At 56.0% G+C, this 21,168-nt stretch overlaps 3 protein-coding genes and 1 long non-coding RNA gene across 9 annotated transcripts; 3 read left to right on the forward strand and 1 right to left on the reverse strand.

Moving 5' to 3' along the window:
- Nucleotides 1–1,410: 1,410 nt before the first annotated feature.
- Nucleotides 1,411–4,912, forward strand: HOXB9 (homeobox B9). The gene is made up of 2 exons (XM_061143810.1): nt 1,411–2,013; nt 4,665–4,912. The coding sequence occupies exons 1-2, from the start codon at nt 1,497–1,499 to the stop codon at nt 4,898–4,900; spliced, it is 753 nt and encodes a 250-aa protein (XP_060999793.1). The 5' UTR covers nt 1,411–1,496; the 3' UTR covers nt 4,901–4,912.
- On the forward strand, nt 1,970–15,483 carry HOXB8 (homeobox B8). Of its 4 annotated transcripts, XM_061143812.1 has the most exons (4): nt 1,970–2,013; nt 12,626–12,794; nt 13,074–13,545; nt 14,329–15,483. In XM_061143812.1, exons 3-4 carry the CDS (start codon nt 13,122–13,124, stop codon nt 14,634–14,636), a joined length of 732 nt encoding a protein of 243 aa, XP_060999795.1. In that variant the 5' UTR covers nt 1,970–2,013; nt 12,626–12,794; nt 13,074–13,121; the 3' UTR covers nt 14,637–15,483. The 4 variants fall into 4 exon arrangements, with proteins under 4 accessions (XP_060999795.1, XP_060999794.1, XP_060999797.1 ...); XM_061143811.1 differs by having other exon boundaries at nt 12,626–13,545; XM_061143814.1 differs by having other exon boundaries at nt 12,626–13,545; nt 14,332–15,483.
- On the reverse strand, nt 6,104–8,072 carry LOC133057368 (uncharacterized). Of its 2 annotated transcripts, XR_009693007.1 has the most exons (4): nt 7,370–8,072; nt 7,164–7,263; nt 6,645–6,825; nt 6,104–6,238 (listed from the first exon to the last, which is right to left on the reverse strand). It is a non-coding gene; the product is annotated as an uncharacterized LOC133057368 (long non-coding RNA). The 2 variants fall into 2 exon arrangements; XR_009693008.1 differs by lacking the exon at nt 7,164–7,263.
- Nucleotides 15,484–16,838: 1,355 nt separating the features above from the next.
- HOXB7 (homeobox B7) lies at nt 16,839–19,872 on the forward strand. Of its 2 annotated transcripts, none has more exons than XM_061143816.1 (2): nt 16,839–17,317; nt 19,072–19,872. In XM_061143816.1, the coding sequence occupies exons 1-2, from the start codon at nt 16,918–16,920 to the stop codon at nt 19,323–19,325; spliced, it is 654 nt and encodes a 217-aa protein (XP_060999799.1). In that variant the 5' UTR covers nt 16,839–16,917; the 3' UTR covers nt 19,326–19,872. The 2 variants fall into 2 exon arrangements, with proteins under 2 accessions (XP_060999799.1, XP_060999800.1); XM_061143817.1 differs by having other exon boundaries at nt 16,839–17,424; nt 19,072–19,207.
- The last annotated feature ends 1,296 nt before the right edge of the window (nt 19,873–21,168 follow it).

Raw genomic sequence — 21,168 nt, forward strand, 5'->3', positions numbered from 1 at the left:
AGCCGGAGGAGCGACGGCTGGAGATGGGCCAGGAAGCCGGCCGGGGCCCCCCGGGGGAGCCCCGGCGCAGGGCCGCGGAGTAGATACCAATCAAGTGGGCTCGTTGGTAGCTCCTTGCAAGGATCTGCAGGAGGAAAAGCGGCGGGAGGGCGGGAGACTGACCCCGCAGGTTCCCAGTCTATGCTGGTGCCCAATACAGCGTGTTTGGAAATCCCTCGGAGCGGGCAATGCTGGGGAAGAGCGGTCAGGAGAGGCGGAAACTCGCGGGACTCACCTCCTTCCCCCACTGAGTGGAAGGGGAGATAACTCTGGACCCCTTCTCACAGCTCTGCTTTGCTGACGCCTTAGGGAACTTCCCTTAACCCTTTCTCTCGTTCGGCTACCCCTGGGCAATGTTAAGGGTCTGTTATTCAGTGGGGGAAAGGAGAAATAGCTGTGCACCTCTGACCAAGGCCAGAGAGAGGCCCAAGAAATTTAAAGCTTTGACTAGTTGTACTAGACTCTTTAGGAGGCTCAACTTTCCAGGGCCTGCCTAATGAATCACTTTAACCTCATACGGGCTCTAATTTCAAGACAGCTAGATTTTAGGACAGGATCTTTGGACACTCAGGCCCTTTTATTCCCTTCTCTCCTCCCTCAGCTACTGAGGGGTCAGGAGAAAGTCCCAGGCCTACAAACCTCCCAAACTAGTTACAGAGTCCCCTCCTATAAAATCCCAACTTCGCCCCATCCCCTTTCGTTCATCTCCAGTGGCTTGCTGCCGCGCTATTGTTTAATAAACATATTGCGTCAAGGGACTGAGAAAAGGAAACGAGGGCCGGCGGGGTGGAGTGGAGGTGTGTTTGTGAAGGGGCCGGGACCACCTCCTCTTTCTTTAATTATGCCCCGGGCCTCTCGGGCCGCTCCCCTGGCAGGGGCTCTCTCCCTCCTTGTGTCCGGCGCTGCCTCTCGGACCCGCCTGGGGAGAGGGCTCCACAGCCAGCGTCCCTCCCGAGGCAGCCCGCTGCTTTCCCTCCGCCTCTCCTCCGCCCCCGCCGCCCCACGTCGAGAACTGCCCCCCTTCCTGCAAAAGCGGGGGTGGGGGCGTGGGGGGCGGGCGGCCGGCAGCTTGGGCTGAGGTTACGTGGCCGCCGGAGCCCTGACGTGATAGCACATTGCATCAGCATAAAACAATCCATCCTCGATATGGAATGCGGTGCGGACGTATGACAGCGAGAGCGCAGCCCCCTCGCCCGATTGATTTATGTCGGAGCTGACGCTTTATCAGGCAGTCGGAAAAACTTTGACCAATCATTTTGCAAGGAGCGCTGAGCCGGGCTGCTCCACTGTACTTTGTTGGCTGAGAAGTTGAGCAGGGGGTGGGGGTGGGAGGGTGGGGGGCTGGGGGGGGTCGCGTCCGAAAGCCCTCACACCGGTCCGGGTGCCACCTCTCCCGGCTTGAGCGCCGCGCGCGAGCGTTTCCCTTCCCCCTGCGAGCGCCCGGATAATGTCTGAGAATGTCCATTTCTGGGACGCTTAGCAGCTATTATGTCGACTCGATCATAAGTCACGAGAGTGAGGACGCGCCTCCAGCCAAGTTTCCTTCCGGCCAGTACGCGAGCCCCCGGCAGCCGGGCCACGCGGAGCACCTGGAGTTCCCCTCGTGCAGCTTCCAGCCCAAAGCGCCGGTGTTCGGCGCGTCCTGGGCGCCGCTGAGCCCGCACGCGTCCGGAAGCCTGCCGTCCGTCTACCACCCCTACATCCAGCCCCAGGGCGTCCCGCCGGCCGAGAGCAGGTACCTCCGCACCTGGCTGGAGCCGGCGCCGCGCGGCGAAGCTGCTCCGGGGCAGGGCCAGGCGGCTGTGAAGGCGGAGCCGCTGCTGGGCGCGCCTGGGGAGCTCCTGAAGCAGGGCACGCCCGAGTACAGTTTGGAAACTTCGGCGGGCAGGGAGGCCGTCCTGTCTAATCAAAGGCCCGGCTACGGGGACAATAAAATTTGCGAAGGAAGCGAGGACAAAGAGAGGCCGGATCAAAGTAAGTTATAAAAAGTGAGGAAATACCCAGGCCGAAGGCCAGGCGAGGGGGAGGGGAGGGGAGAGGCAATAAACTGCGGACAATGTGAAGGGAAACCGCGGCGATGGCCGGAGAGCAGGCGAGGGCGGAGGGAAGACGGAGGAAGGAAGGGAGGCAGCTGTGTGCCCCAGAAAGGGAGGCTGAGGCCGCCGGAGGCGCGCCTCCCCACTCCGTCAAGTCCAGCGGGAACCCGGGGCGCTGGGACCAGCTCGCCGCTCTCTCGGCCTCCCTTCCCCCACGCCCTCGGAGGCCCGGGCTGAAAGCCTGGGAAGAGGCCGACGACCGCCGGCTGGGAGAGGAGCTGGCGGGGCCGGAGAGGCAGCCGGCGAGGCCGAGAGCCGCGCGGGCCAGGGCGGGAGCGCGCCGGGAAGCCGGGCCCTGTACGGCTGGCAGGGCTCCCCGCGCCACGCGCACACCGTAAAAGCCGGCCAAGGGGAAGTGGGAGGGGGCTCATTAGGATTTTATTTGCGATGCAACAGCTTGGCGGAGGATTGTTCCTAGCAGATCTCTCTCAGTAGCCGCTCAGGGTCCGCAGCCGGCGCCGGGAGGGGCGGGGGAAGCCCAGGACCCAGAGACTGAGCCCCCTCCCGGGATGCGCCGGCCCCTCCCCAGGAGCCTTCCCTCCGGTCGCCCCCTCCCCTCCTTTGGCATCCTCGCCCGAGTTGCCGCTTCCTTTCCTGCGGTTCCCGCTGCTCTCCGCAGGGCTCCCTAGCCCCAGCCGGAGCTGTCCGCCTCGCGGGGAGTCGAGGAATCGCTTCCGAACTTCAGGGCCGACCCGCGGCGTGGAGAGAGATCCCGAAAGGACCCTGGGGAGAGGAAGGGTGGGGGGAAGAGAGGCTTGCGGAGAGGCGGAGAACTTTATCCTCGGAAGGTAGTTTTTCACCGTCTCCCACCCCTCCAAATGCACCCGCTCCAGGAACCCCAGTCTGACTAATTTCCAGGAGGTGCTGCTCCCTAACGGGATCAGAAAAAGTCTCGGATTTTTCGTTTTTTAAGGCTGAGAAGGGCAAGTTGGTCGGAGCTCTTAGGCCCCAAACAATAACCTGCAGGCTGGTGGGGACAAGTCCTCACCCCTTACTCTTTTTCAAGAGTGAGGGTCAGATTTTTTAAGTCTCTGCTTGCCCTGCCGCATTTTCCCACTATCAGAGTGGCCCAAGGGTCCTTTGGGGGTGTATTGCCTGCTGGAGGAAAGAGAGCTGCCCTACTCCTTCAGGTCACCTCTTCCAACCTGCCAGGTAGGATCACAAGAGCTGACCTTTGGGTAACACACGGCTCTTCCCAAAGCCTCCCTGCTCACACCCAAGCAGATCCCCCCCCCCACCCCAGGCCCCCAAACCCTGCCTGGAAGGTCCATTATTGCAAGGCAGCAGTTTGGCTAGGATCAATTATTAACAGTTTTTTTTTTTTTCCTCTTTCATATTTAATGTGGCTGCGGGTCCCATCCCAGGCAATCACATTAAGGAAATAGCACTGCAAATTGGTAAGACAGGGTACTTAGTGTAGGATGAACCAGATTAGTATAACTCTAAAAAAATATTCAATGCTTTTCATTTGGGGTGAAGGAATCTAGCAGAGGGTGGCTGCTATTTTTAATTAAACTCTGCTTTATTTGGCAACTTTTCTGAGTTCAGGGGTAAGGAGAAGAGAAGCCTGTATATATTTTTGTTTCCTGTTTATCCCCCACTTCCCCTCAATCACCCCTTTCTCTGTCCCCTCTCACCGGGTGGAGCCAGTTGGATTTAGGTGTGCTGTGATGGACTTCTGTTACCCCCACATGATCCATGGCTCCCCACCTTGGGACTGGAGCAATCTTGCTTCCCAATTTCCCTGAACTTGCTTTAACCAAACTGCGAGATGAGCAGGAGCGGAAACGAGACTATTGCAATCATAAGTTATCTGTGAGCCCCCAGCGCTCTCTTGTCCACAGGCTGGAGGTGATAAATGGTTGTAATTGGGTTGCATGTGAATTGGAGTGTGCTGAATGTTTGCGTCTCTAAATGCAAACCATATTTGTGGTGTGTGGTGTTGGGGGGGGGTGGGTGGCAGATATCACATAGATACATATGCCTGCTGCCATGTGGCCAAGAGACCCAAGCTTGTGATCAAGACAGGAGGGAGCACTCAACTGGACTGGAGGGCCAGGAGGTCCCTCAGTTTGGCTGAGCAGAAGCCACTCTCCTCTCCCCCAGCTCGGACTTTCTCTTACCTCTCAGACTTAGAGCCAGTATTCTTGTCAGCTAGCCACCTGGTTAGTCTTGTAGAGCTGGTGGGGGAGGGGGTTTTAGCCAGGCTGGGCTCTGACCTGAACCCTAACCAGTTCTGACCCAAGCCGAGAAAGAGACTCAGAGAGGGCCTGGGGCAGCAAAGCTTTGGAAGTTGTGGGATGACTGGCACAGGTTTGGCTCTATCCTGTCCAAAACTCTCTCACCTGGAGGTATCTATAGCAACTCCCGGCCCATCTCTGAGACCCTTTCTGGGAGCTGAAGGCCCAGATGGCCCTTTCTCTAATAAAAATGGGGAGTGGAGACCAAAGGGGCACCCTCTTGGAAGGAGAACACAGGGGCCCTTCACCCCCTTTCTTTTCTTTGATTCTATCGCTGCTTCTCTTTCAGCCAACCCCTCCGCCAACTGGCTGCACGCTCGCTCTTCCCGGAAAAAGCGCTGTCCCTACACCAAATACCAGACGCTGGAGCTAGAGAAGGAGTTTCTGTTCAATATGTACCTCACCAGGGACCGTAGGCACGAAGTGGCCAGACTCCTCAATCTGAGTGAGAGACAAGTCAAAATCTGGTTTCAGAACCGGCGGATGAAAATGAAGAAAATGAATAAGGAACAGGGCAAAGAGTAAAGATTCCCCTAGCCCACCCCACCCCTTCTCCATCTCACACTTATTTATAAGTGATGGCTGCAGAGCCAGTGCTGTCTGGGATGTATTCAAGTGAATGGGGAAGGGGATCTTTCTCTTCAAAGTCCTTTTCTGTATCTAGAGGCTCTCTCCTTTCCTTTCCCCTCACCTGTCCTTCTCTTCTCCCTGGATTTCAGGAGGAGTTTTTATTGATTTAGAAGGTAGATGTAGTTGATTCCTAAGAAGGTGATGGGCCACAAGGAAAGACAACCCCTAGTAGAGTCCCTAGTAACCCTCCTAATTTTTCTGGGCAACCCCAGTTCCTCACTTCCAACCTGCCTGTTCCTTCCCACACACCTATCCCAAAGTCACCCGGGGACACTCCAACTGCACACAGCCCAACAGATGCCCGCCTGCATGAAGCCTGGAGTGCACAGTAACAATGGGAAAAGCCCACAGTCAACACTCAAAGTGACACCCCAAGTGTTATCACACCCCACATCTGGCAGAATAGCCCCTCGACTGTCAGGAAAGTCCAGGGTCTACCCCTAATGCAATACACACCAAGGAGATGTCTTGAGACATTCCTGAATGAGGCGCTGCAGTTCAAGGGGCCCAGCATCACAACACCACCCCCACGGAATCCTTAACTATGCCCAGGCATGGACTCAAGGCCAAATGGGATAAACTCAGTTCCCCAGCTGGTGGGCTACAAAGGGCAAGGAAAGGCAGCGGTGGTCTTATGAGAGTCTCTTAGGTTTTATGAAAGTAGTCCACATACACACGTTTTGCTGCAGGAAATGTTTAATTCTGCATGTTGTTTTCCTATCCTTCCAACAAAAGGAGGTCAGATCGTGGGTCATAAGCCTTGACAGTGTCATCCTCCCGTTCATCTGTGCCCTGCTTGACAGAGACTGTGGCTTCTCTTGCTTGACACCGGCCCTGCTGCATTCTTCTGCATCCTCCCCAGCTCTGAAATCAACTCTGTTCGGCCAGTCCACCTTGCACCAGCGAGTCAAGTCGCCCTTGTAGAAACCCCCCCTCCACCCTGCATCCTCTGCTAGCTCTCCTCCTCCTTAGGCGGGAAAGCCAGGTCAGGAGAACCCGATGGAGAATTTATCGTGCATCGATTCCCGGGCTCCTCTCCAGAGCAAGTCGTGGAAGACAGGGAGGAGCAAAAACTCTGGGCTCACGGGAGCTTGACTTACTCCTCCAGTCCTGCCCAGTCCGAGCCCTGCGGAGGAGCCTCGGGCTTGGCAGCTGCCGCTTCAGCGCAGAAGCGCAGAGACCCGCCTGGATGGCGACCTGCGCGCGCACGCTTCTGGGGAGCAGTCCCGCTTGCTAAGGAAAGAGGCCGAAATCGCACCTAAGCATTAGACTAGGGCTTCCTCTCTGCTTCCTTTCCTCCCCCTGCTCCCCCACCTTTCCACGCCCCCCCCCCCTCAATTCATAGACTCTGGCTCCTGCTTCTCCCGACCCTGCAAGGGGACATTCCAGTAGAACTTTTTTTGCTTCGTCGGTGGCAGTCGTGAAATTGTGCTGTGTCTTGTGATTTCTTTGGGGGTGATTGTCTCGCCTGTTTTCAGTTGTCGCTTACAAGGGAGGGTTGTGGGTGGGAGTGGGGAGGGTGAGGGGCTTAGAGCTCTGATTGTTTTGGAAGAAAAAAAAACCCAGAAAAAGAACAAAAAATATATATCACTCTAGACAATAAGCCTCTCGTGTGTCATTCTGTGTGGGCTCTCCTCACCTGGCCAGAAGTAGAGGTGCTAGTTTCAAGAGGGTGGCTTGGAAAAAAAGAGAAAGTCCTGTGCCCAAGAGATTTCTCCTTAGACCTTGTAGGGTGAGCTTCCTGCAGGAGCTGAGAGCTGGTCTGGACCCAAGACCTCTGCTTCAACTGAGAAGAACCTTCCAACAGGAGGGCTGGGAGACTGGAGGGGAAGAAAAGGAAAGAAAGATTAGAGATGGGGTCTGGGTCTGCAGGGAGCAATGAGACCTTCCTCTTAAGTTACACTGGAGACTTCCCCACCACCTCCAGAGCCAGAGGAAAGGCAAGGTTGCCCTGCCACACCTGGAAGCAGGTCCTCTCTCAGCTGGCTGAGAAAGGCACCTTGGTTTGGCCACTTGAAAATGTTACGCAAGTGAAGAGAGCAGTAACTTCTTTCTGCTATTCCCTGCAGCAGAGGGACAGGATGCAAATAGAGGCCTCTGCAAGGCCAGGCTGCTTCCAGCCCTCAAAAAGAGTGAACCCCAGGTTTTCAATCCCCACCTGGAGTCTGAGGCTCCAATCTGAGTCTCGGGGTAGCAGCCTTGGTGTAACGCGGGTGGAGTTTGGTGGGAGTGGGGTCTGGGGAGGCAGCTCCTACAGGCTGGGAGAGACGGTTGTGTGTCGAACAGAAATGGTTGAGGCGGGGCAGGGGGTGGGAATCCCATCCCCAATCGGACCCCAAAACTAAATTCAGTTTCAAAAGGCACCTTTCTGTCCCTCTCAGACTGCGGAGTCCACCACCAGAGCCTCAGATGAGGAGCGCTGTTGTCGGCAGCCAGGCGGTTCTCATCCAGGCGCTGGGATTCCGCTTCTGCCGGGCTGGCTCTAGGGCGCCGGACTCCTACCGGAGCCTCCCACCGGGCCCACCCAGCGGCGCTGCAGTCCGCGGAGACCCTGAGGTTGGGATAGAGGTGGGGACAAAGCCTGGCCCTTGTGAAAGCGGCCTGGAAGCGAAAAGGCCAGGCCTACCCCTCTCCAGCGAACGCACGATCGGAGAGACAGCCGGAGGCAGGAGAAGGCGAAGCTCCTGGTACGCCGGGGCCCCAACCCGCCTCCTCCTCCTCGGGTTCCAGTCGGTATATCAAGTGAATCTGCCTTTAGAGCTTGCGTAGACTAGGCTCCCTCCCCATCCTGGGCTCCCGGGAGCCAGCCTGAGCTGAGACGGAGCCGAGAAGGCCAGATTCCGCCAAAAGGAAACGCAAAAAGTGAGGCAGGAACTGAACGGAGTGCTGCCGGGTAGTGGGGGCGAGGTCGCCCCGGGAAGCCTCCGCCGGCGGCGGCGTCTGGGTCCCCAACCCCGGGTGGCTTCTTTAAAGACAAACAAAGGCGAAGATGCAGAGGCTCGGAAGCCGGAGATGGGGAAATCTGCCGTAATAAAAGAGAGAGATTCAGAGAGGGGGACCGGGAGAGTGCGAGCCAGAGAGAAGCCGGGAGAGGAATTCAATGCCGTGTGCGCGGCAATAAAAGAATATGACCGCTATAAAAGTTTATAGCGTATAAATTTCTGAAGGTTAAGAAACTAAACAGCAGCAAAGCAAACAGTGAGGGGAAACTTTCCGGAGCTGAGAGAGCCACAGCTGGGCCTGTGCTCCGGGCCTGGCGGGCGAATGGGTGGGCTCGGCCGCCCCCACCCACGCCCGCCCGGAGCGCGGAGCGCGGGGTTTCCGGGGGGCCCCAGGGGGCAAAGAGGGGCGAGGAGGGAGGGGCGAGGGAAGAACACTTTGTTGTCACAAACGCTTCACAGAACGCAATTGAGACCCTAGTCTTTGTTCTTCGTAAGCGCCCCCCCCCCTCCATCGGGCGTCATAAAGAGAAGCCCCCTGCACACGCGCGGGCACGCACAAACACACACACACACACACACACACACACACACGCAGGTCCGGCGGGGCCAGACGTCTGGGCGCGAGCAGCCTCTTGATCCTTTTACAGTCTTGTCCCACCCTCTCGGGCCTCCTCTCCCCCCCCAAAGAAAGCCCAATTGTTTTCCCTCAGAATTTGCAACAATCGTGTTGGGTTTGAAAAGTGTTCGGCTCCCTCTTTTAGGGGCCGTACAAGGCGCACTGCTCGGCCATCTCCGCCCGAAATTAAGGGCTTGAGGTGGGGGGTGAGAGAGAGAAAAGCTGGCTTCTTTTCCCCTTCCCATCCTCTCTCTCTCTTTTTCCTCTCTCTCTCTTTTTTAAATCTTTAACGTAACTGCACAATTTCATGAACCATTTCCTGATTTCCGACGCCTTCCCGTTCGCCCACTCTCGTTTTCCTCCCCTTTTAGGCTAATATTCAAAGTTTCTCGGGGTTGTTGGCGCGGTGGCTTGGCTCTCGGAGAGGCAGGAGGGAGCGTCGGCGGCGGCGCCTTTCCTCAACACGGCCGCTAGATGGCATCCTTGCTCCACGTGAAACTCCCCGGTGCGGCGGCTTCGGGCGCCGCGGCTGCACCTCGCACCTCGGTCGGCCCTGAAATCTATGAATTGAGAGCTACCAAAAGTCATGAATTATTTGACCAGAATAAAAATAGGGTTCATTATGGCCGTTTCCCCCATTTTATAGATTTCAGATATAGTGATGTTGATTGACCTCCTCTCCTCAAATGATCTTTTTTTTTTTTTTTTTTTTCCGGATTTCCCCCAGAAGGAGGGCTCAGGGCTTCTCACCCAGTTTCTATGTTCCGTGGGATCACAAATGCATGAAAATGGGGAATAATAGTAATTATTGGACCAGTGGATCCAAATAAAAGAGGAGGATTGGTTCAGAAAAATGAGATTTTCCAGGATGGGGGCGAGAGGAATGCCTGCGGATGCGGGTGAGCAGGTCAGGTGAGAGGGGCGAGCCGGCAGAAGCAGGTCGGATGGAGAGGAAGCCGTCCCAGGCTGCTGCAAGATCGGCGGGAGAGGGAACCGGGTGAGCCAGGCTGGGTTGGGGATAGGGGCATTATGGGGGGAACGGATCCGTGGCTTTGGCGGGGATTCGGAGGTGCCCAGAGCCGGCGTTGCGGCTCGGCAAGGACCGAGGCTCCAGAGCCTTTGTATGTGGCCGGGGCTGGGCGGGGCGGCGCCGGGCGACCCAGGCTGGGGCAGAGGCTCCCCAGGACGGCGAGGTGCGAAAGGCTCGGGTATTTCCAGAGTAGTTCTGGGCCAAGTTGGGCCGCCAGAAAAGAGTGCGTTTTCTGCATGGCTGTGGGGACAGGCGCAGTGCAGGAAGCAGGGGCTCGGGTTCTCTCCGCGTCCGGTGGTTTCCAGGTGAGAGCTCTGGCTCCGTGCGCCCTGGCCCCGGCCCCAGGCAGACCTGGAGAGCACCGGTCCCTTCTCAAGTTAGCAGCTGGAGGCCTGGACTCCAGGCGTTTTTCCTTTGGTGACCCGCGCGGCGCTGTCAGCTCCTGCCCATATAGCCCCTTAGATTCCAAATCTCCCATTTCCTCCCCACCGGGCCCGGCCCGATCCTTGCTCCCCATTTCGGACAAACCTGCGCGAGAAATAGATGCCCCCCTTCTCCTTAAAATTAGCCACTCTGCAGCCTCGCCTCTCCTCCCCCTGGACCGGGTGCGAAGCAGAAAGCGGAGTTTCTCAACTTGAGTTTCTCTAATAAATCTGCGCTCCGTTGGGTGTTTATAAATTATCTCCTCGCTCTTTCTTGTTTTTTCTTATAATAGAAACATTTTCCTTCCATCAGGAATTTCTGGCACGGTGTAGGGATGATTTAGAACAAGCCATTGAATTTCTACCTCACCGGTGAGTCCTCAAATCATGACCATAAAATCCCCTGCACTTGATAAAAATGTTCGCTTCGGCAACAACTTAACTCTGCCTCCTGCTGCCTCACCACCCTCCTCAGCCTGGCGCTGAACATTCAAGACCCTGGTTTGCTCCTCTCCTTTTCTCCTTTCTCCCTTTCCCTATCAGCCCCTCTCCAGCCTTCAGATTCGCTTTTGAAGGATCAAGTGGCTCCACTGGTACCTTCCCCTTAGAAGAGGCAATAGGTTTCATTTTTACAAAGGGGGGGGATGAGTGGAACCCCCCAAAAGACCCCTCCAAAAGCAAGCCACTCTCTCATGAATAAACAATAGACTGAATGTATTTGTAAAGCCTCCACCTTTGTTGCTAGAAAATGTCTTTCTCTCTGTCTCCCTTCTTTCCTTTCCTTGGTCAAGGAGACTCTTCAGGAAGCCATTGGTTCGAATCCTCAGTTTGGGGCCTTCTAAAACTTGGCCATCACTGTCACTAGGCCCAGTAGGCTGGCAAAGGCAACTGGCAAGGCAGGGTGGCATCCAGTCAGCTGGGTTCTGCATTCTGTGTTTCAGGCCCTAGGTCCTTAGATCTGGAGGGAGAGCTAGGTTTAACTAGAGGCGCCCAAGGGGAAAGGAGAGAACATGAGGGGCTCTGGCCTTGCTGTATCCAAATCCCTCCACCCCAAGGTCAGGTGAGGCAGGACCAGTGGCTGAAAGGACAGTGAAGGCTAAAAGGTGCCCCTCCCCACACACCCTCTGCAGTCACTGCCCAGGGCAGAGGAAGCAAGGCACAGGAGGGCAGGCATCAAGGCCAGACTCCCGGACGGCAGCCTCAGTTGCTCTTCCCTGGCTCCGATGTGCTGACGGGCCTGGTGGGGCCCTCTCACCTAGTGGTGATGTGGAAGGTGTAGTGAACCGGCCTGAGAAGGTTGGGAGCCAGTTGGGCATGGTTACTGGGTCCCAAGGCCTGGGCGCAGGACTAGGGCAGCCCAGTTGGTGGTATCCTGCTGGTGGCATCAGGCCCCTCTCCCATCACACAGAGTTGGTCTCCTAAAGGCTTGCTTACTGGGCCCCAGTGCCTTCTAGAGACCCCCTCCTCATTCTAGCACCCCCTTCCCAGGCCACCCAAGGTTGTCTTAAACTGCAGAATGAGTTGTGGGGTGAGCTTTGTTCAGGATTTCTCCACTGCCCATTAACCAGAAAGTTTCAGCTCTTCCTCCGGATGCCTCCTCAAGCCCTCCTGGATCCCTTCTCCAAAGAAAAACCTTGTTTGTTTAATGAAGGAAAGTTGGTGAGTGGCCTGGGTGGGGCAGAGAGGGCTACTTTGGGGGCTTCAGAGAGAGAGTGGGGGCAGGTGCTCCCACAGCTGAAGGAGGTGGAAAATCTCCGAAAAGTCACCGTTTGCGCCGAAAAAAAACTCATAATCATTCTCATTTCGGCTTTGTCACCCCCACCGTGCTGCAGTCGGGCGGCGGGGGCGATCGAAGCTGCAGTTTTATAGCTGTAGAGGAAAGAACTCGTAAAATGCTAACAGCTTTTATGCGCTGCGGCATAAACAACAACAGACTCGGCTTTATTGCGTTTTATAGTTTGTTAAAGAGTTTACAGCCGTTTTTTTGGGGGCCGGTTACCCAGCCAATTCCCTCCACACGATAGTTAAACCTTTATCAATAATAAGGAAATTGATCATTAAAGCTTTAAATATGACTACCTCGTTTGTTTGAAAATATGTTTAGGAGAGGAAGCTGTATGATTTGATAACTTGTATTAAAATACCAATTACATTTATAGGACCTTTTAAAACTCGGCGCAATTAAACCGTGTTCTTTTACATTTTTCCGAAGCGACCCTGACATTTAAAAAGACTCCAACTGCCTCGTTAAAATCGCGAAATTAACAGCGTGCCTACGCCTGGCGCGTTGTGTATGTGTGTGCGTGTTTTTTCCGTGACTCCCCCACATCAGTCTTTGGGGGTGGTCTGCGAAGGTATTTGATTTGTTGTGAGGCAAGAGATATCTCATTAATGTAGGTAGTTAAACAGATTTAATCCGTATTCATTCTCTCTCCCCCCTCTCCTTCCCCCCTCTCTCCCCCTCTCCCCCTCTCTCTCCCTGGGTGTTTTTTTTTTTTTTTTTTTTCCCTTCCCCTCCTTTTTTTTTCCGCTCTCTCCTCACTCCCTGGCGCTCTCTGCTCTCGCTCTCTCTCTCTCGCTCTCACCCTCGCTCTGCGTTCTGTCCGGGAGGAGTACGGAGAAGCCAATAGGATGCGGGGTCTCTAATGGATGCAAATGATCATGAAAAGACAGTGCAAAATATGAAACAACTCATTTGCAGGGAAGTAAATCACCGAAAACTGTTTATGAACTGGCATCCCTTCTTCGAAATGTAAAGCGAGGACCTCTTTAAGTGGCGGTATATTTTTGTGTGGGGGGTGGGGGGTGGGGGGAGGGCGAGCGAGCCGCGGCTGCCATGCAGGCTTAGACTTTTGGAGGCTTCGCTGTCCTTTTCTATTCCTGGAAATCACAAAAAGTGTGGTGGCTTCGAGATCTTCTTCGCCTTTTCTTTCTTTTCTTTCCCCCACCTCCTCCCTTCCCGTCTCCTTTCCTGGCGAGGGTGACTAGGAGCCGGCGAATCCGCGTTTTTTTCTCTCTCTCTCCCTCCCTTTCCCCCTCCCCACCCCCTCCCCAACAGCCCCCAACTACAGCCGCCGCCGCCGCCGCCGCCTCAAAATTCAATAAAATGAGCTCTTATTTCGTCAACTCACTGTTCTCCAAATACAAAACCGGGGAGTCCCTGCGCCCCAATTATTATGACTGCGGCTTCGCCCAGGACCTGGGCGGCCGACCCACCGTGGTGTACGGTCCCAGCAGCGGCGGTAGCTTCCAGCACCCGTCGCAAATCCAGGAGTTCTACCACGGGCCGTCTTCGCTGTCCACGGCTCCCTACCAGCAGAACCCGTGCGCGGTGGCCTGCCACGGGGACCCGGGCAACTTCTACGGCTACGACCCGCTGCAGCGGCAAAGCCTGTTCGGCGCGCAGGATCCAGACCTGGTGCAGTACGCCGACTGCAAGCTCGCCGCCGCCAGCGGCCTGGGAGAAGAGGCCGAGGGGTCCGAGCAGAGCCCGTCGCCCACACAGCTCTTCCCCTGGATGCGCCCGCAAGGTGAGCTCGCGGCGGGGGCCGGCGGGGGGCGGGGGAGGAAGGGAGACCCGGGGCCCAGGCCGGGCAGGGGGCCGGGCAGGCCGGGCAGCGGTGTCCCCAGCTCCTGGAAGACGTGCTCGCTCCGTTTCAGATAGCCTCCCCCTTCGTTCCTTCCTTCCTCCCTTCCCTTCCTTTTCTTCTTTTTGTTTCCCTTGAAGGAGGTCGCTAAGCGACATTTCCTGAATCCATAAACCCCTCACCCTGCCCGACTTTTCTTCTTCCCCTCCTTTTTTCCCCTTTTACTGTTTTATGGGGGGTAGTGGAGAAAGGGTGGTGGGAGTGGGGGCGCTCAACTTTTGCACTTCTCAATTGCTTTATAGTTTAATTACCCTGAAGAAACTTTTCTTCTGGGGCAGAGGCTCTGGGGGCTTTTCAAGGTGGGTCCATTCGTCCCCATCCCGGCTATTTTTATTCTTATTTTCCCCCCTCCTTCACATCCTTCCTTCTAAAGTTTATGGCACTTTTAATAGATTCAACCACCCCCGCCCAACTCTCTGGAGCTGGTTACCAGGGGAGGGGGGACCCCTTTCTGGCTCCCTTAGATTCAGTGGTGGCTGATCCCCCTCACCCCCCCCTCCACTGACCGCGGCCTCCCAGCGCCCCCGCCCCTGCGCGGGGTAGAAGGTCCCTTGCCCTTATTATACTGGTCTCCTCGGCTGGTTCACGAATCTTCCAACCTTCTCCGTCTCTGCCCCCTCCCCCACCCTCCCCTCCCCTCTGTCTCGCCCTTTCCCCTATTCCCAGCAGCCGCCGGACGCAGGCGAGGCCGACAGACCTACAGCCGCTACCAGACCCTGGAGCTGGAGAAGGAGTTCCTATTTAATCCCTATCTGACTCGCAAGCGGCGGATCGAGGTATCGCATGCGCTGGGACTGACAGAGAGACAGGTCAAAATCTGGTTCCAGAACCGGAGGATGAAGTGGAAAAAAGAGAACAACAAAGACAAGTTCCCCAGCAGCAAATGCGAGCAGGAGGAGCTGGAGAAACAGAAGCTGGAGCGGGCCCCGGAGGCGGCGGACGAGGGCGACGCGCAGAAGGGCGACAAGAAGTAGGCTCCAGCTGGGACTGCCAGGGCCGCGGCCCCCCTGGGCCGCCGGTCCCCGGACCGCGCCACCGTCGCCCGCCCCCGCCCGAGAGAGCTCTGGCCCCGCGAGCGGGGCCCGGAGCCTGGCCTCCCACCGCAGCGTCCCCGCCGCGCCAGTCCCCGCTAGTGGTAGTATCTCGTAATAGCTTCTGTGTGTGAGCTACCGTGGATCTCCTTCCCTTCTCTTGGGGGCCAGGGGGAAAGAAAAGGATTTTAAGCATGGACTCCCTCGCCCTGCGAGGGTGAGCGGCTGCGGCCTGGCTGAGCACCCCCCCCCACGCCCCCGCCCCGTGTAAAAAGCCTCCTTGTGCAATGGTCTTTTTTTCCTTTGAACGTGCTTCTTTGTAATGACCGAGGTACCGATTTCTGCTAAGTTCTCCCAACAACATGAAACTGCCTATTCACGCCGTAATTCTGTCTCCCTCCCTCTCTTTTCTCTCTCTTTCTCTCTCTCTCTCGCCTCGTCCTCATTTCCCCTCCCACCCACCCCCCTCCCCGCTGTCCTTCCCAGCTCGCTGGCTTTCTCTCTGGCTTCTCTCTTTTCCTCCACGCCCCCCCTCCCCCCGCCCGCCGCTTTGGTTTGACAATTTCGTCTTAAGTGTTTCTCAAAAGAGGTTACTTTAGTTAGCATGCGCGCTGTGGGCAATTGTTAAAAGTGTTCTTAGGTTTACTGTGAAGAGAATGTATCCTGTATCCGTGAATTGCTTTATTGGGGGGAGGGAGGGCTAATTATATATTTTGTTGTTCCTCTATACTTTGTTCTGTTGTCTGCGCCTGAAAAGGGCGGAAGAGTTACAATAAAGTTTACAAGCGAGAACCCGAGACTGGCCCGACCCGCGCTCCTCATTTGCTCCCAGCGCCTTGCAGATTTGCGGGGGGAGCCGGTTTACCGGCTCTAGCGCCCGCCAGGCCCGGCCGCGCAGAGGAGGGGGCGGAGGCTGGAGGCAGGTGGTGCAGTCCCTCGGCCCAGGGGCGCAGGGGGTGAGGGAGGCGGCTGCGCGCGATTGGAGGAAAGGGAAACGAGGGAGGGGAGCCGAGAGAAACCCCCTCCCTTCGCGTTACGAGGCTGCGGGCCCCGGAGACCCTCGCGCCCAGGCCACGCTGGAGAGATGCGCTTGGGCTGTTGACTTTTTCCCACCCCAACCCCCGCACCTCCCGCTTTGTTTTTGCATGTTCTCTCTTGTGTGTGTGTGAGTGTGTGTGTGTGTGCGCGCGCGCGCGCAAGGGTAGAAGTGCAATACCAAGCTGCTAAACTGGCTTATATTTTTATTTTTCTCGTACTCTGGTGGGGGGGAGAAGGAGAAGGGAGATGCTCTTCCCTGCCTCTCCGTTTCTGAGACTTGGCTACCTTCGCCCAGCGCCGAGGTGGTGGCTCGCCGCCTTCCTTCCTTTTCTCGCTCTGCTTCTCCAGCAGCCACGCTCGACTGAGGCATCCGCCTCCCAGAACCAGAGCAGCATACCGGGACACCCTCCTCCCTTCCTTTCTCTTCCTACCCACCCCACCTTCTTCCTTTTTATATTTTCAAACCTTTTTTTTTTTTTTTTTTTAAGCCATCAGAAACTGCAGCATCCAACGCCCCTGGGGCTGGATCCCGCACCGCTGGGAGCGCCCACGAAACCTCGCTGCATCCCTGCCCGTTCTGTCTGGGCCGCACACACAGCGTGAGGCCAGGCTCACCTCACGCCTCACCTCAGGAGAAACGGACCAAGTCCGGACCAAGTTTCTCCAAAGGGCCAGCAAGGCTGAATCGCTCCAGATTAATAAAGACCTGGCCTGCCCGCCCCCACCCACCAGTTGTGTGCAATCCCTGCGCTTGTTTCTGGCTGGGTAACAGGCTGGGGAGGATGGGGGGGTGGTGACAACTCGGATCTCTCTTAGGTTATTTATTTTCCCTTCCACTCAATCCCTTCCTCCCCCAAATCTCGCCTGCAATATGCCTCCAGCCCACGGGGGTCGACAGCGGCCCTGGAGCCCCCCAGCCCCAATCCACAGGGCCTGGCTTTCCCATTCATTATTGATCATATTTTATAAATCCAACGCCACACAATTTTTTCCACATTACCGGGAGCCGTGGGGAGGCTGCTCGGCCATTGGCTGAGGGGACGTCACGTGGGTGGGGTCACGTGGTCCAGAGAGGAAAAAGGGGGTCCTTTTTGGTGTAAATCTGGACTCTAATTCTGTAATATATCAAGGAATCTCGTAAAACCGACACTAAAACGTCCCTGCCTACAAATCATCCGGCCAAATTATGAGTTCATTGTATTATGCGAATGCTTTATTTTCTAAATATCCTGCCGCAAGTTCGGTTTTCGCTACCGGAGCCTTCCCCGAACAAACTTCTTGTGCGTTTGCTTCCAACCCCCAGCGCCCGGGCTATGGAGCCGGTTCGGGCGCTTCCTTCGCCGCCTCGATGCAGGGCTTGTACCCCGGCGGGGGGGGCATGGCGGGCCAGAGCGCAGCCGGCGTCTACGCGGCCGGCTACGGGCTCGAGCCGAGTTCCTTCAACATGCACTGCGCGCCCTTTGAGCAGAACCTCTCCGGGGTGTGTCCCGGCGACTCTGCCAAGGCGGCGGGCGCCAAGGAGCAGAGGGACTCGGACTTGGCGGCCGAGAGTAACTTCCGGATCTACCCCTGGATGCGAAGCTCAGGTAACGCCGCGCACCGAGCCGTCCCGAGCCGCAGTGGCCCGGGCACATATCCCGGAAGGCGCCCCCTTCCCGGCCAACCGCCCCTCTTCGCGTCCAGAGTGCTCCTGGTAGGAGATCGGCCCTGGGGACGCGGCCCCCTCCCCCTGAGCCGCGACACGGCGCGCCGCCCCCCTCCCATTTTTGCTTGGTGCTCTCAGGCTCGCTCTGCTTTCCTGGCGGATCCCTCTTCGCCGACGCCGCGGCGCTCTGAGCCCCCAGCCCACCCCCAACCCTTCCTCCCGGCCTTTTAGCTTTAAATATTTATCAGCCGCGCCGGCACGGGCTGGAGACGAGGCCGTTTGTCTTGCGGAGGAAGGCTGGGGTTTGCAGAGAATAGCCATTAGGGTCTCCCCCCTCCCTTCTCCCTTCCCCCGCCGGGGATCTCATCTCTGGGTGTGTCCCCTCAGCCCCAGCTTGGATAAGGTCTGGGGGAGGGGGCTGTAGCTCTGAGCAGTTCTCCCCTCCCCCTTTCCTTCCAGCCAACCCGCTCCCCCATTATTCCCTTCTGGACAATTAGAGGTGGGCTCTAGAGGCCTGGCGGGAGGAGGGTGTGTGAGAGGAGATGAGGATTCAGTCAGGGACACAGAGGCAGGTGGAGAGAGGGGGACTGAGGCCAAGAGAGAGAGGCTTCTGACCCCCCAGTGAACTTGGGAAGGGGGAGGCAGGAGAACTAGAGAAAGGAGCAGAGGCCTCATGGGGAGGCCCGCTGACTTCCTCAGGTGCCCTTCCTAGCACCCCTGGAGAACTGGCCAACAAGTTTGCAAGTGTCCTTCCAGAAGGATGGATGTCCTCTTGGGGGAGAAACAAGGACTCCAAGAAGTCAAATCAAGAGTTAGAGAGTGCAGGCCACTGAGGCAGCTACTGCAGAAACCCCAAGAGACCAGAGGCTCTGTGGGGGTCTCCTGACAAGCCTGTCCCAGACAGCCTTCTTTTGTTGCCCTGAACTCCAAGGCTTCTCTCAAGATCCAGGAGACCCAAGATGTGTGGTCAGAGGCTCCCAGTCCAGCCAGGGTTGAGGGCCAAGAGAAGCCCAGCTCTTATTCCATCAGTATTAGTGGTCACAGTCCCCATTACCTGCTCCATAATTCAACTGCCTTTCCAGCTGATTTATTAAAGCCCAAATTTTTCTGCTCATAAACATTTCAGCTTTGCTTTTATCTGACTTGAAATTAGGCCCCCAACCCCTCCTCCCACTGTCTCCTTCCTAGGAGGGCTGGCACCAGCACCTCCCCCAGCACAACCTCCCTCCAGCCTCCTCAGGGTTTGGGGCCTAACCTGGGAAGCTCTCCCCTGCCCGTCTGCCCCCACCAGCCAGGTACTGAGTGTTCCACCCCAAAGCAGGCTGCTGTGTCTCCTCTCCCCCTGTGCCTTCCCAGAGGCCCAAAGATTGCTTTGGAGGGCTGAGAGTCTGGGCAGGTGGGCAGGCAGGACAGCCTGAACCTCAGCCACTCATTGAAAAATAGTCATCAGAGGGCAACTGCCCTCAGACCAACTCCATTGTGCCAAGGAAATCTGCAAATTCTCACCTCCTCCTCATTACATAACAGGATGCGAGAGGGCGTAGACTGGACCTATAAGGCGGTTTGTCTCCTTTTCTTTTTGCGAAAAGCCCTCAGGCCAGGCCTAGAGTCGCACTCCAGGGTCACTAGCATGGTTTTCGTTGTCATGGCTTGTTCTGCACGCACTGATTTTTCTCCCGTAAATACTCTGCGCAGGGACCGACCGCAAGCGAGGACGCCAGACCTACACCCGCTATCAGACCCTGGAGCTGGAGAAGGAGTTTCACTACAATCGCTACCTGACGAGGCGGCGGCGCATCGAGATCGCGCACGCGCTCTGCCTCACGGAAAGACAGATAAAGATCTGGTTCCAGAACCGCCGCATGAAGTGGAAAAAAGAGAACAAGACCTCAGGCCCCGGGGCCGCCAGCCAGGACAAGGCCGAGGTGGAGGAGGATGAGGAAGAGTGAGGGGCAGAGGAAGAGACAAGAGAAAGGGAGAGAAAGAGAGAAGCTCAGCCCTGGGAACTGAACCAGGAAACTCAAGTCAAATAGAGAGGAAAACAAAAAACAAAACTATTTAAATGGAAAGCAGTTAAAATTTTTTTAAGGAGAGAAGGTGAAATTTTGGTTTCTTAACACTGAAAAAAATACTACCTATAGGAAAGTCCGTCGGGTTTGTTTTGTACAATATGGAAAGGACATCATCTACCTGTTCTGTAGCTTTCTGGAATTTGCCTCCCCTTCTTTTATGTCGCTAATTGTAAGGTCTTTGGTAAAATCTTGTTGTTTTGTAAGCCCCCTCTTTGATGCTGTCTTTGTGGTCTGTGAGTCTGGACTCTGTGTGGTTCCCTGCCTTCCTGAGCCCCCTGCCTTCCCAGTAGTGGCACTGAAGGGGCCTTAGGGAGCCCCAAGGACCCACCAACTAGCTCCAGTGTCCCCTGTGTGCACCTGGTCTGCCCGCTGCTCGTTGCTCCTGCCAGCCCTGTGATCCTCTTTCCGTTCTGTGTATATCTGAAAGATGGAGAAATAAAAGAAATTAAAAATAAATGTATGTCCTCTTTTCTGTCTCTCTAAGGCTGGGAGTGGGTGAGAGATAGTCATGCATACCGGTGCCCAGCTTCTGCTGCGGCTCATTTCTTAATGTGCTGGTATCTGCTCTTTTTTTCCTTGTGTCCCTTGCTCTGGCCAGATACCACACATATGTAGTCCCTTTACTTTTTTTTTTTTTAACATACATTGACACACAAACACACACAATCACATCTAGTTACAGGCTGACATTGCACATAAATATAGACCTTGTCATACAGAGTCACAAACACCCATATTCATTATGTTCACAAACAAATATACAAGCATTCACACATCCCAAACCCTTTCCAGAACACATGTATTCACATTCACTCATACAAGTAAACCTACATTCACACTCACTCACAGACACATTTATACATACCAGGGTAACACTCACACATTGGCTTATAAACACACAGACTCACATTTGCCCCCTAGTAAACACGTCCTTGGGTCCACACGCTCAGTCACACACATTCACAAAACCAAGCCAAACCAAACCCCAGAGTTCCACAGACCCTTCCTCATCCAAGCCTTCACACCAGGCTGTGGCTCGGCACCGCCACGGGACACAAACATACAGAGCTGAAATCCAAAGTGCTAGGCCCCAAGCTAAGGAAGAGCAGAAGGAAAGGGAAGGTGACCACCCAAATCCACTCCTTCTCTGGCCGGCGGGTGGGTGGGCAGGCGGCGCTGGGCACAGGCCGGGCGGGCGAGCAGAAACCTCCCGGCCGCCCAGACAGGCCTCCAACCTCGAGATGCGCCCGGCTTTCCGCTCAGCCCGCAAATATTTTCCGCAAGAGCTATTCGGTTATTTTATTTCAATTTATTTTACTTTCATTTAATTGACCTCATTCTAAATTGACCCACGGACCCAAGTAAAACTTAAAATTGGGGGAGAAAAAAATGAGCTCCGGGAGCGAGAGGCTGAGCATTGCGAGTTACCCGCTGCTGTGGCCGCATCCCGGCCTCTCTGAGCCCGGCCGCCGGGCCGCCGGGCCGCCCGGGCTCCGCCGGCTATCGCCGCGCTTTTCTACCCGCTGTCCGCGATGCCGGCAACCTGGAAATCTTCTCCGGGGTACAGAGAAAGAGAAAAAGAAAAACATTTTGCGAGGCAGGTTATTTCCTTTCCTGAATTTGGGCGCTGGTAGCTCAATTCAAAATACCGGCGTATATCAGGGGACCTGGGAAACCCGGGGTGAATTTGGGTTGTTTGGCTCCAAAATATCCCCTCGAT

The sequence above is a fragment of the Dama dama genome, chromosome 5 (assembly GCF_033118175.1).
Source record: "Dama dama isolate Ldn47 chromosome 5, ASM3311817v1, whole genome shotgun sequence".
NCBI classification, from domain to species: Eukaryota; Metazoa; Chordata; class Mammalia; order Artiodactyla; family Cervidae; genus Dama; species Dama dama.